The sequence below is a fragment of the Cheilinus undulatus genome, linkage group 24 (assembly GCF_018320785.1).
Source record: "Cheilinus undulatus linkage group 24, ASM1832078v1, whole genome shotgun sequence".
NCBI lineage: Eukaryota > Metazoa > Chordata > Actinopteri > Labriformes > Labridae > Cheilinus > Cheilinus undulatus.
In genome coordinates, this window is record NC_054888.1 from 1,066,983 (window position 1) to 1,080,489 (window position 13,507).

At 42.7% G+C, this 13,507-nt stretch overlaps 1 protein-coding gene across 6 annotated transcripts in view; it reads left to right on the forward strand.

Moving 5' to 3' along the window:
• The window catches only part of LOC121505964 (target of Nesh-SH3-like), a 42,913-nt gene extending 31,176 nt beyond the window's left edge, over positions 1-11,737 (forward strand). For 4 of the 6 annotated variants that reach the window (XM_041781412.1, XM_041781416.1, XM_041781413.1 and 1 more), the window contains 11 exons: positions 3,003-3,089; positions 5,600-5,668; positions 5,768-5,902; positions 6,049-6,138; positions 6,378-6,587; positions 6,709-6,814; positions 8,822-8,901; positions 9,155-9,184; positions 9,263-9,421; positions 9,708-9,830; positions 9,933-11,737. In XM_041781412.1, coding sequence (XP_041637346.1) covers positions 3,003-3,089; positions 5,600-5,668; positions 5,768-5,902; positions 6,049-6,138; positions 6,378-6,587; positions 6,709-6,814; positions 8,822-8,901; positions 9,155-9,184; positions 9,263-9,421; positions 9,708-9,830; positions 9,933-10,048 — 1,205 coding nt within the window. In that variant the 3' untranslated portion in view covers positions 10,049-11,737. The remainder of the gene's footprint in view (positions 1-3,002; positions 3,090-5,599; positions 5,669-5,767; positions 5,903-6,048; positions 6,139-6,377; positions 6,588-6,708; positions 6,815-8,821; positions 8,902-9,154; positions 9,185-9,262; positions 9,422-9,707; positions 9,831-9,932) is intronic. The other 2 variants (XM_041781414.1, XM_041781418.1) reach the window with 1 other exon arrangement.
• Positions 11,738-13,507: the final 1,770 nt, after the last annotated feature.

Consider the following 13,507-nt stretch of genomic DNA (forward strand, 5'->3'; position numbering starts at 1 on the left):
TAAAACCAGGACTGTAGAAACCAGGACTGTAGAACCAGGACTGTAGAAACCAGGACTGTAGAACCACGAATGTAGAACCACGACTGTAGAAACCAGGACTGTAGAACCACGACTGTAGAACCACGACTGTAAAACCAGGACTGTAGAACCGCGACTGTAGAACCAGGACTGTAAAACCAGGACTGTAGAACCAGGACTGTAGAACCAGGACTGTAGAAACCAGGACTGTAGAACCAGGACTGTAGAACCAGGACTGTAGAAACCAGGACTGTAGAACCACGACTGTAGAACCAGGACTGTAGAACCAGGACTGTAGAACCAGGACTGTAAAACCAGGACTGTAGAAACCAGGACTGTAGAACCACGACTGTAGAACCAGGACTGTAGAACCAGGACTGTAGAACCAGGACTGTAGAAACCAGGACTTTAGAACCACGACTGTAAAACCAGGACTGTAGAAACCAGGACTGTAGAACCACGACTGTAGAACCAGGACTGTAGAAACCAGGACTTTAGAACCACGACTGTAAAACCAGGACTGTAGAAACCAGGACTGTAGAAACCAGGACTGTAGAACCAGGACTGTAGAACCAAGACTGTAGAAACAGGACTGTAGAACCAGGACTGTAGAAACCAGGACTGTAGAACCACGACTGTAGAACCAGGACTGTAGAAACCAGGACTGTAGAACCACGACTGTAGAACCACGACTGTAAAACCAGGACTGTAGAAACCAGGACAGTAGAACCACGACTGTAGAACCAGGACTGTAGACCCCAGGACTGTAGAAACAGGACTGTAGAAACCAGGACTGTAGAACCACGACTGTAAAACCAGGACTGTAGAAACCAGGACTGTAGAACCACGACTGTAGAACCAGGACTGTAGAAACCAGGACTGTAGAACCACGACTGTAAAACCAGGACTGTAGAAACCAGGACTGTAGAACCACGACTGTAGAACCAGGACTGTAGAAACCAGGACTGTAGAACCAGGACTGTAGAAACCAGGACTGTAGAAACCAGGACTGTAGAACCAGGACTGTAGAACCACGACTGTAGAACCAGGACTGTAGAAACCAGGAGTGAAGAACCACGACTGTAGAACCAGGACTGTTGAAACCAGGACTGTAGAACCAGGACTGTAGAACCAGGACTGTAGAACCAGGACTGTAGAACCAGGACTGTAGAACCACGACTGTAGAAACCAGCACTGTAGAAACCAGTAATGTAGAACCACGACTTAACAAACCAGGAATTTATAACCACGACTGTAGAACCACGACTTTAGAAACCAGGACTGTAGAACCACGACTGTAGAACCACGACTGTAAAACCAGGACTGTAGAACCGCGTCTGTAGAACCAGGACTGTAAAACCAGGACTGTAGAACCAGGACTGTAGAAACCAGGACTGTAGAACCAGGACTGTAGAACCAGGACTGTAGAAACCAGGACTGTAGAACCACGACTGTAGAACCAGGACTGTAGAACCAGGACTGTAGAACCAGGACTGTAAAACCAGGACTGTAGAAACCAGGACTGTAGAACCAGGACTGTAGAACCAGGACTGTAGAACCAGGACTGTAGAAACCAGGACTTTAGAACCACGACTGTAAAACCAGGATTGTAGAAACCAGGACTGTAGAACCACGACTGTAGAACCAGGACTGTAGAAACCAGGACTGTAGAACCATGACTGTAAAACCAGGACTGTAGAAACCAGGACTGTAGAACCAGGACTGTAGAAACCAGGACTGTAGAACCACGAATGTAGAACCACGACTGTAGAAACCAGGACTGTAGAACCACGACTGTAGAACCACGACTGTAAAACCAGGACTGTAGAACCGCGACTGTAGAACCAGGACTGTAAAACCAGGACTGTAGAACCAGGACTGTAGAACCAGGACTGTAGAAACCAGGACTGTAGAACCAGGACTGTAGAAAACTGATTTTATGACAAGAATCAAGAAACTAACTTTTTTTTTAGTTTTTCATTTTTAGGTACGGGGTCTGGACTTTAGCTAGAGGAGGGTCCAGGGGTCTGGACTTTAGCTAGAGGAGGGTCCAGGGGTCTGGACTTTAGCTAGAGGAGGGTCCTGGGGTTTTTAAATATTGACCAGTATAGATTATTGATCAGTGTTTGTTTATTGATCAGTTAAAGTATTGATCAGTGTTTGTTTATTGATCAGTTAAAGTATTGATCAGTGTTTGTTTATTGATCAGTGTTTGTTTATTGATCAGTGTTTGTTTATTGATCAGTTAAAGTATTGATCAGTGTTTGTTTATTGATCAGTTATAGTATTGCTCAGTGTTTGTTTATTGATCAGTGTTTGTTTATTGATCAGTGTTTGTTTATTGATCAGTGTTTGTTTATTGATCAGTTAAAGTATTGATCAGTGTTTGTTTATTGATCAGTGTTTGTTAATTGATCAGTTAAAGTATTGATCAGTGTTTGTTTATTGATCAGTGTTTGTTTATTGATCAGTTAAAGTATTGATCAGTGTTTGTTTATTGATCAGTGTTTGTTTATTGATCAGTGTTTGTTTATTGATCAGTTAAAGTATTGATCAGTTAAAGTGTTGATCAGTGTTTGTTTATTGATCAGTGTTTGTTTATTGATCAGTTAAAGTATTGATCAGTGTTTGTTTATTGATCAGTTAAAGTATTGATCAGTGTTTGTTTATTGATCAGTGTTTGTTTATTGATCAGTTAAAGTATTGATCAGTGTTTGTTTATTGATCAGTTAAAGTATTGATCAGTGTTTGTTTATTGATCAGTTAAAGTATTGATCAGTGTTTGTTTATTGATCAGTGTTTGTTTATTGATCAGTTAAAGTATTGATCAGCGTTTGTTTATTGATCAGTTAAAGTATTGATCAGTGTTTGTTTATTGATCAGTGTTTGTTTATTGATCAGTGTTTGTTTATTGATCAGTGTTTGTTAATTGATCAGTTAAAGTATTGATCAGTGAAGCCTGTGTGCTCCCTCCTCTCCTGCAGTTAATAACTCGTTATCGGAGGAGAAGAAGTCCGACTCTCCTGACGTTTTCGGGCGTTCGAGTCCCGTGTTAAAGGAGCGTTTTCACGGTTGGTACAGCTTTGACCTCAGCTTGCTGATGCTGCGTGCTGATTGGCTCTGCTGCCTGCATGGTTGGTCCATGTGAAGCGTCTGCTAGCTGCTAGCTGAGAAGCTTCAGCGCTCTGCTTCCTGCTGCTGACCCCGACAGAAGAAACCCGGCCTGATGAGGTTTCTGGAACCTTCTGGATCCTTCAAATGCTGCAGCGGCGCCGCGTTCATGTGCCTGTGCTTCCTGCTTGACTGCGAGCGTTGTGGGCGTGATAAGCGTCAGACATGTGTCTGTGTTTCAGCGCTCTGTTGCTCTTCTATGTCCTGGAGTCAGCTCGGCTGTGATTGGGTACAATCTTGGCTCCTCTTTGGGTCTGGGTCTGGGTCTGGGGGGCCTAACTGGCTGCAGGTTCTGGATCCAGTAAAACCGGACTGTTCATGTTTTCAGGTTCATTTAGAATTTGGACACGGGTATCAGGTTCTCTGTGGGGAGAGAGAGACGGATTTTCAGGAGATTAGAGAGCAGAGAGCCGGAAAACACGAGTTTCAGTCTGTCAAAGACTACATTAGGATCAGTGTGTTCTGTTTAAACCGTTCCAGTCTTTCTGGGTTTAGTCTGTGAGGTCATAAATCTGCTGTCTGTTCTCTAAGAGTGTTCTATATAAACCATTCCAGTCTTTCTGGGTTTATTCAGTGACGTCATGAATCTGCTGTCTGTTCTCTAAGAGTGTTCTACATAAATTGTTCCAGTCTTTCTGGGTTTATTCAGTGACGTCATGAATCTGCTGTCTGTTCTCTAAGAGTGTTCTATATAAACCATTCCAGTCTTTCTGGGTTTATTCAGTGACGTCATGAATCTGATGTCTGTTCTCTAAGAGTGTTCTATATAAACCATTCCAGTCTTTCTGGGTTTATTCAGTGACGTCATGAATCCGTTGTCTTTTCTCTAAGAGTGTTCTACATAAATTGTTCCAGTCTTTCTGGGTTTAGCCAGTAACATCACTGATCTGCTGTCTGTTCTCTAAGCATGTTCTATATCAAACATTCCAGTCTTTCTGGGTTTAGTCAGTGATGTCACACATCTGTTGTCTGTTTTTTAAAATTGTTCTATATTAACCGTTCCAGTGTTTCTAGGTTTAGCCAGTGACATCATTGATCTGCTGTTTGTTCACTAAGCATGTTCTATACAAAACGTTCCAGTCTTTCTGGGTTTAGCCATTGATGTCATAAATCTGTTGTCTGTTCTCTAACAGTGTTCTATATAAACCATTCCAGTCTTTCTGGGTTTAGTCTGTGACGTCATAAATCTGTTGTCTGTTCTCTAAGAGTGTTCTATATAAACCGTTCCAGTCTTTCTGGGTTAAGCCAGTGACATCATTGGTCTTCTGTCTGTTCTCTAAGCATGTTCTATACAAAACGTTCCAGTCTTTCTGGGTTAAGTCAGTGACGTCACACATATGTTGTCTGTTTTTTAAAAGTGTTCTATATAAAATTTTCCAGTCTTTCTGGGTTTAGTCAGTGATGTCAAAATAATGTTGTCTGTTCTCTAAGAGTGTTCTATATAGACCGTTCCAGTCTTTCTGGGTTTAGTCAATGACGTCATGAATCTGTTGTCTTTTCTCTAAGAGTGTTCTATATAAACCGTTCCAGTCTTTCTGGGTTTAGCCAGTGACATCTTGATCTGCTGTTTGTTCACTAAGCATGTTTTATACAAAACGTTCCAGTATTTCTGGGTTTAGTCAGTGACGTCACACATCTGTCTTCTGTTTTTTAAAAGTGTTCTAAAGTGTATATCAAACGTTCCAGTCTTTCCGGGTTTTAGTCAGTGATGTCATAAATCTGTTGTCTGTTCTCTAAGAGTGTTCTATATCAAACGTTCCAGTCTTTCTGGGTTTAGTCAGTGACGTCATAAATCTGCTGTCTATTCTCTAAGAGTGTTCTATATCAAACGTTCCAGTCTTTCTGGGTTTAGTCTGTGACGTAATGAATCTTTAGTCTGTTCTCCAAGAGTGTTCTATATAAACCGTTCCAGTCTTTCTGGGTTTAGTCTGCGATGTCATAAATCTGTTGTCTGTTCTCTAAGAGTGTTCTATATAAACTGTTCCAGTCTTTCTGGGTTTAGTCTGTGACGTAATGAGTCTTTAGTCTGTTCTCTAAGCATGTTCTATACAAAACGTTCCAGTCTTTCTGGGTTAAGTCAGTGACGTCACACATATGTTGTCTGTTCTCTAAGAGTGTTCTATATAAACTGTTCCAGTCTTTCTGGGTTTAGTCAGTGACATCATAAATCTGTTGTCTGTTCTCTAAGAGTGTTCTATATAAACTGTTCCAGTCTTTCTGGGTTTAGTCAGTGACATCATAAATCTGTCGTCTGTTCTCTAAGAGTGTTCTATATCAAATGTTCCAGTCTTTCAGGGTTTAGTCAGTGACGTCATAAATCTGTCGTCTGTTCTCTAAGAGTGTTCTATATCAAACGTTCCAGTCTTTCAGGGTTTAGTCAGTGACTTCATAAATCTGTTGTCTGTTGCAGGATCGCCCCCTCGTCTTTCCATCCCTCTCAACAAAAGACCCAACCTCGTGGGGAAACCTGGAGACACTGGTGAGGTCTAAAGCTGGTCTGTCCTCTGAGGTTGATCAATACCTGGCCTCTATCAGAACTGATTGATCGATCTCTGGTTGCTGATGTTTGTCCCATCAGATAAAGTCAACAATCTGAAGCAGACGGACAAGCTGCCCATCCTGAAACCCAAACTACCTCCAGCAACCGCCAAACCCACCAAACAGGAACGCAAGCAGACGACGACTACGACTGCTGTTCCCCTGACCACCGCAGGTAGACCATCTATGGTACAGAGATCAATACATTCATGCTTCACTGGACCTAGTAGGTCCCTATCAGTCCTGATCAGCCCTGATTATTGATCAGTCCTGACTCTCTGGTTCCCTGAGAAGCTGAATGATGTGTGTTTCTGTCTCCAGTCAGCCGTCAGGAGAGCTGGGAGGATTCTGAACTCTTCAAATCCCAGCCCACGTCTGATGTCGACGCTCTGGGGAAGAAACGCTACGTTGGTGAGCGACCACGGCGTCCATGACGCCATGAGTGAAGACAGACAGTGTCTTATCTTTACAAGTACAACCGCATCATCTAGGTTTCAGTCAGATTCAACAGAAGACTTCAGTAAAGACAGACTGGACCTTTAAGACAAGTTAGACTGAAGTGTTTCATCAGATGTAGACCAGGATGAGCCTTAAAAACCCTTTCCTGTTAACTTTAACCATGACTAACCCCCTCGTCTCTCCTGGTCCAGCTCCTCATGTGGTCTACCAAACAGGAAAGAAACCCGACGAGCCTTGCTCCATCACTTCCTCTCTGAACTACTTCCCCGAAGACGAACGCAGCGAGGCAAACGTGACAGCGCCGCCCAAGACTCCGCCCTCTAACTTGACCGTGGTAACGGTGGAGGGATGTCCATCCTTCATCATCCTGGACTGGGAGAAGAGTGACAACGACACCACAGGTACGAACGCCAGAGACACCACCGAGTTTGAGATGAACATTCATTCATTCATTCATTCATTCATTTATTCATTCATGTATATCTGATCTGGTCTTGTCTGGTCTGGTCTGGTCTGGTCTAGAGTATGAAGTCATCTCTACAGCTAAAGGACCGGACGGCGAGCAGGTCTCCATCCTGACCACCAACCAGACCCACACGGCAGTAGAAAACCTCAAACCAGAGAGCAGGTAGGAATGTGGTTAGTCTCATGGATGGAATGTTTTACAAGATTTAAGATGACATCATCAAAGGCAGAGGATGGAATGTTTCATAGACAGGATGACATCATCAAAGGTAGAGGATGGAATGTTTCATAGACATAAAAGGATGACATCATCAAAGGTAGAGGATAGAATGTTTCATAGACATGAAAGGATGACATCATCAAAGGTAGAGGATGGAATGTTTCATAGACATGAAAGGATGACATCATCAAAGGTAGAGGATGGAATGTTTCATAGACATGAAAGGATCACATCATCAAAGGTAGAGGATGGAATGTTTCATAGACATGAAAGGATCACATCATCAAAGGTAGAGGATGGAATGTTTCATAGACATGAAAAGATCACATCATCAAAGGTAGAGGATGGAATGTTTCATAGACATGAAAGGATGACATCAAAGGTAGAGGATGGAATGTTTCATAGACATGAAAGGATGACATCATCAAAGGTAGAGAGTGGAATGTTTCATAGACATGAAAGGATCACATCATCAAAGGTAGAGGATGGAATGTTTCATAGACATGAAAGGATCACATCATCAAAGGTAGAGGATGGAATGTTTCATAGACATGAAAGGATGACATCAAAGGTAGAGGATGGAATGTTTCATAGACATGAAAGGATGACATCATCAAAGGTAGAGAGTGGAATGTTTCATAGACATGAAAGGATGACATCATCACAGGTAGAGGATGGAATGTTTCATAGACATGAAAGGATGACATCATCACAGGTAGAGGATGGAATGTTGGTGAAGCTGGGGATATTCCTGGCTTTTCCTGTCTGTTTCTGCCAACTAACAGAGTGAAACCCTCACTCCTCTCTAGTTTTCAGCAAAGGTTGGGCAACCTAAGGGTCTACAGTACCAGTCAGGCATCATGACATCACCATCAGATCACCTGCACACACACCGTCTGCTAAAATATTGCTGACAGTGCGCCATCTGTTTCTCGCTCTGATGGCGCTCTGCTTGGCGCTCCAGTCGAGCTGCTCTCAGCTTTCCAAACACGTCAAGTCAGCCAAGTGGCTCGAGTTGATTTAAAGCGAGGCGGTCCGCCGTTTGGAGGGTAAAATAATCAGAGCCTGCTGGTCACGCTCTCTGAGGTTTTCATGAGGCTGCAGACCAGGAGACGATGTGGCGAGAAGGACGGCGAGTAAATCTGCTCACTGAGACGCTTCTCTGCACGCCTTAAGCTTTAATAAATACTAGCGGTCTTTAGAGTCACCTACAGGGAGTTGGAACTGAATGAAAGGAGCAAAAACTAGAGTCAGCATGGAGGAAGGCTGATCAATGATCAATACTTCACTTATCATTTAGAATCAGATGACCTCTGCTGGTTTAAGGTTATTCTGAAGTATTTAAGATTTAACAAATCCATTCAATCAGAGTGGAGGAATGGGGAATGAATGGACATAAGTTGGCAACATTAGGGAAGAGGTTCAGTCAGATGTTTACCTAGAAAGCTGCTGCAAGAACCAGAGGAAGCACAGCCTGTAGAACATTCCGTCCTCTCCCTTTGATGACGTCATCCCTTAAAGCCTGTAGAACATTCCGTCCTCTCCCTTTGATGACGTCATCCCTTAAAGCCTGTAGAACATTCCGTCCTCTGCCTTTGATGACATCATCCTATGAAGGCTTTAGAAGATGATGTCGTCTGCCTTTGATGACGTCATCCTATGAAGGCTTTAGAAGATGATGTCGTCTGCCTTTGATGACATCATCCTATGAAGGCTTTAGAAGATGACGTCGTCTGCCTTTGATGACGTCATCCTTTAAAGCCTGTAGAACATTCCGTCCTCAGCCTTTGATGATGTCATCCTTTAAAGCCTGTAGAACATTCCGTCCTCAGCCTTTGATGATGTCATCCTTTAAAGCATGTAGAACATTCCGTCCTCTTCCATTGATGATGTAATAATCTTCCTGGGTGATGACCCTGACTAAAGCCTGATTGTGTCTTGTTTCTTTAGTTATGAGTTCAAGGTGAAGCCGAAGAACGAGCTGGGTGAAGGTCCTCCCAGTGACCCCGTCTCTTTCAACACAGAGTCAGGTGATTTTATCCTTTATTTACTCTGATCAACATTTAACAAACAAACAAACAGAAATGCAGACTTTAAAGTTTTAAACAGGTCTGTCTAGTTTAAGTGGTCCTGGCTCTCTTTGACCTGCTCCATCACCATGGTAACTGAGTCCAGCCCCACCTTCTGGTCTGGTCCAGGTTATCCTGGACTTTCTCTGAGCTTAAACCTTCTGTAACAGAAACCTGCCCTACTGAATGTGTTTTCTCGTTCTCTTTGACAAAGCCGACCCTCGTGTGAGCGAGAACGTCTCTGGTAAGTCTCACAGAAACACCGCCGTATCATCAGCGTACAGACTAACATTTAAACTGACAAGTTCCTGTTTATAAACAGGTAAGGACGCCATCTGGACGCAGTTTCCCTTTAAGACTGACGCCCACTCCGACTGCCATGGGAAGCAGTACGTGAAGAGGACGTGGTACAGGAAGTTTGTGGGCGTCCAGCTCTGTAACTCGCTCAGATATAAGATCTACCTGAGCGACTCGCTCAATGGTGAGTGACATCACACGCCCGGACCGGTTTACCCCTCAGCCCTTTAGAACCTCTCCATGACATCAGCTGACTCTGCTGGCGTTTCAACTACAGTTCCCATCAGCCCCTGTTATTACTGGTTGATCAAGCGACAGTCAGTGTTCGCTAGTTATCGTTCTTTAAATTCACAGCAGCACTTGGTTGGTTGGTTGGTACAGGCTCCGCCTACCCTAACCAGATCAGTGAATTAAACCTTAAAAATGTTTGGAGTTTTATTTTGAAAGTCTGTGCTTCCTTCCTTCTTCAGGTAAATTCTATAACATCGGGGATCAGTCGGGCTTTGGCGAGGATCACTGTCAGTTCGTGGACTCGTTCCTGGACGGGCGGACGGGTCGTCAGCTAAGAGCCGACCAGCTGCCTTCTCGCCCTGGTGAGAAAGTTATTTGCAGACTCAGCAGGTTTAAATCTGTCCAATCAGAGGACCTTCTCTTGAACCTCTCAGGTGTTAACTGTTATCCGTTTCCTGTCCCAGGTTTCTACCGCGCCGTCCGTCAGGAGCCCGTCCACTATGGTCAGATCGGAGGCCACTCCCACATCAACTACGTGTCATGGTACGAGTGCGGGACGCCGATCCCTGGGAAGTGGTGAGAGGACTGACGGTGGAGGGGGCGGGGCACCTGCAGGTGTGCTGTATAAACATGTAGAGGACAGATGGGTCAGGGAATCAAGGACACGCCTCCTCGGCATCACCATCACACAACGCCAAAGAGGAGGACGGGGAGGCGTGTTCTTCTGTGGGGGGGTGGGGCTAACTCACATTACAGGTATTTTATTTTGTCAAAGGGAAGCTGGCTCCCTGTACTTCCTGTTTTCATACAGAGATGTTTTATTTATCAGATTACAGTTCTGCTCTCAGAGTATTATGGGATGTTCTTCTGCTGTCTCTCTGCTCACCTGGTTACTACGCTATCACCTGAACAACCATCTGACCAATCAGATCAGTCAGATCAGTCAGACATCAACGGTTAAAATCGCTGATAAACTTCAGGAGGTCCCAGGATTTAAATTTATCATGAATGAACCTGCTGTTATCCTCCATCCTGGGCCAGAACAGAGACCGGGTCTAAAGGGTCTGAGGGGTCGGGAGGTCACATGTCCACAGCTGCTGGCTCCGCCCCATCTCTTCTCACCAGTGTTCACTCTAGCAGTGTGGACTCCGCCCATCCTCTCTGAGGTCATTTTCAGTCTCTTTCTGTTCTCCATGTTCTCCCTCTGTCCATCAGCCTGTCCCGCCCACCATTGTTGTTGATAGAGCTGTTGTTAGAAGTCCCGCCTCCTCTTAGTTGTGATTGGTCAGTGAAGGACACAGTTGAACACAGCGACCTCACCGAACCCTGTTGGTTTTATTTTGAAAATCCTCCCGGTGACACTAAGAGCAGCTGTGGACCCAGACCCAGACCCAGACCCTGACCCTGACCCTGACCCTGACCCTGACCTGGCGTGGGCGTTGGTTATAGATACTGGCGTGAAGGCGCCTCCTGGTGGTCATTCACAGGTAACTGTGCTGATTAGAGCTGGTGGTGATCATTTAAACCATCGTTAACATATCAGAGACACAGTAACCATCAAAGTCTTCCTCTTCCTCTTCCTCTTCCTCTTCTTCCTCTTCCTCCTCTTCCTCTTCCTCTTCCTCTTCCTCCTCTTCCTCTTCCTCTTCCTCTTCCTCCTCTTCCTCTCCCTCCTCTTCTTCCTCTTCCCCTTCCTCTTCCTCTTCCTCCTCTTCCTCTTCCTCTTCCTCTTCCTCCTCTTCCTCCTCTTCCTCTTCCTCTTCCTCCTCTTCCTCAGATTATCGCCTCGTTTCTAGTCAAACACTCGACGTGTTCAGACGAGTCGTCTTCATTGCAGTTTGCACAGAAAAGTTTTATTTGTATATGGAGAGAGAAAGTATTTTTGTAATACGTTTGCAGATTCATTTCCATAAAAGCTGGGACGTTTTTACGTGTCTTTAACCATCCATCCATCCTCTTCCTTCTTCTTGTCCTCGTCATCGTTGGATCGTCTCGTTAGCGTCATTGTTTCATCTTTAACTATCACCCTAAAATGTCCTGATAACTGATCAGAGTATTGATCAGTGATATTGGATCTAAAGAAGAGTCTGTCTTAGATAACGGTTCTACCGTCCTGACTTAAACATGGAGAACGTCTCTGACTTTATTGATCCGCTGACATCACTGAAGCAGATTTAAACAGCGGCCATGTTTCCGTCCTCCTTCATTAAACAGTGAACTGTCCCTTTAATGTGTTCAGACTCATCATTCTGTATATAAACTGTTGATGTTTCACATGTTTGATTCTCTATTCATTTTCAATAAAGAAGAGTTTTGTAATAAAAATGTGGTCTTTAATGAATAAATGAACTGAAAGACTGAATCATGGTGGAGGAGGGTGGTCACAGCAGAACACTGTAAAAAATGAAACTGTTAAAATTACAGTAAGAACACTAAAATATACTGTTTAAATTACAGTAAGAACACTGTAAAATATACTGTTAAAATTATAGTGAGAACACTGTAAAATATACTGTTAAAATTATAGTAAGAACACTGTAAAATATACTGTTAAAATTATAGTAAGAACACTGTAAAATTTACCACTAAAATTATAGTAAGAACACTGTAAAATATACTGTTAAAATTATAGTAAGAACACTGTAAAATATACTGTTAAAATTATAGTAAGAACACTGTAAAATATACCACTAAAATTATAGTAAGAACACTGTAAAATATACTGTTAAAATTATAGTAAGAACACTGTAAAATATACTGTTGAAATTATAGTAAGTACACTGTAAAATATACCGTTAAAATTATAATAAGAACACAGTAAAAGGTGGTACTGTTAACATTTTACACTGTAAAAATGATACAGTTTAAAATTATAGTGAGAACACTGTAAAAATGATACCGTTAAATTTATAGTAAGAACACTGTAAAAATGATACTGTTAAAATTATAGGAAGAACACTGTTAAAATGATACCGTTAAATTTATAGTAAGAACACTGTTAAATTGATATGTTAAATTTATAGTAAGAACACTCTAAAAATGATACCATTAAAATTATAGTAAGAACACTGTAAAACTGAAACTTAGAACACTGTAAAAAAGATACTAAAAACACTGTAAAAGTGATTCTGTTCAAATGATACTAAAAACACTGTAAAAATGATTCTGTTCAAACGATACTAAAAACACTGTAAAAATGATACAGTTTAAAATTATAGTAAGAACAATGTTAAACTGATACCGTTAAAATTATAGTAAGAACACTGTTAAACTGATACCGTTAAAATTATAGTAAGAACACTGTAAAACTGAAACTTAGAACACTTTAAAAGATACTAAAAGCACTGTAAAAACGATACTGTTAAAATGATACTAAAAACACTGTAAAAATGAAACCGTTAAAATGATACTAAAAACACTGTAGAAAGGAAACTAATAACATTGTAAAAAATTAAACTAAGAACACAGTAAAATAATATCATTAAAATGTTACTAAGAATACTGTAAAAAATGAAACCAAGAACACTGGAAAAATGCTACTGTTAAAATGATACTAGAACACTGAAAAGAATAAAACAAAGAAAACAGAATGACACTAAGTCAGAGTAGAGGAGGAGCTGGAGTGGAGGAGGGCTACTACAGCAGAGAGCAGACATGACAGCAGAATGACACTAAGTCAGAGTAAAGGAGGAGCTGGGGTGGAGGAGGGCTACTACAGCAGAGAGCAGACATGACAGCAGAATGACACTAAGTCAGAGTAGAGGAGGAGCTGGGGTGGAGGAGGGCTACTACAGCAGAGAGCAGACATGACAGCAGAATGACACTAAGTCAGAGTAGAGGAGGAGCTGGGGTGGAGGAGGGCTGTTACAGCAGAGAGCAGACATGACAGCAGAATGACACTAAGTCAGAGTAGAGGAGGAGCTGGGGTGGAGGAGGGCTACTACAGCAGAGAGCAGACATGACAGCAGAATGACACTAAGTCAGAGTAAAGGAGGAGCTGGGGTGGAGGAGGGCTACTACAGCAGAGAGCAGACATGAC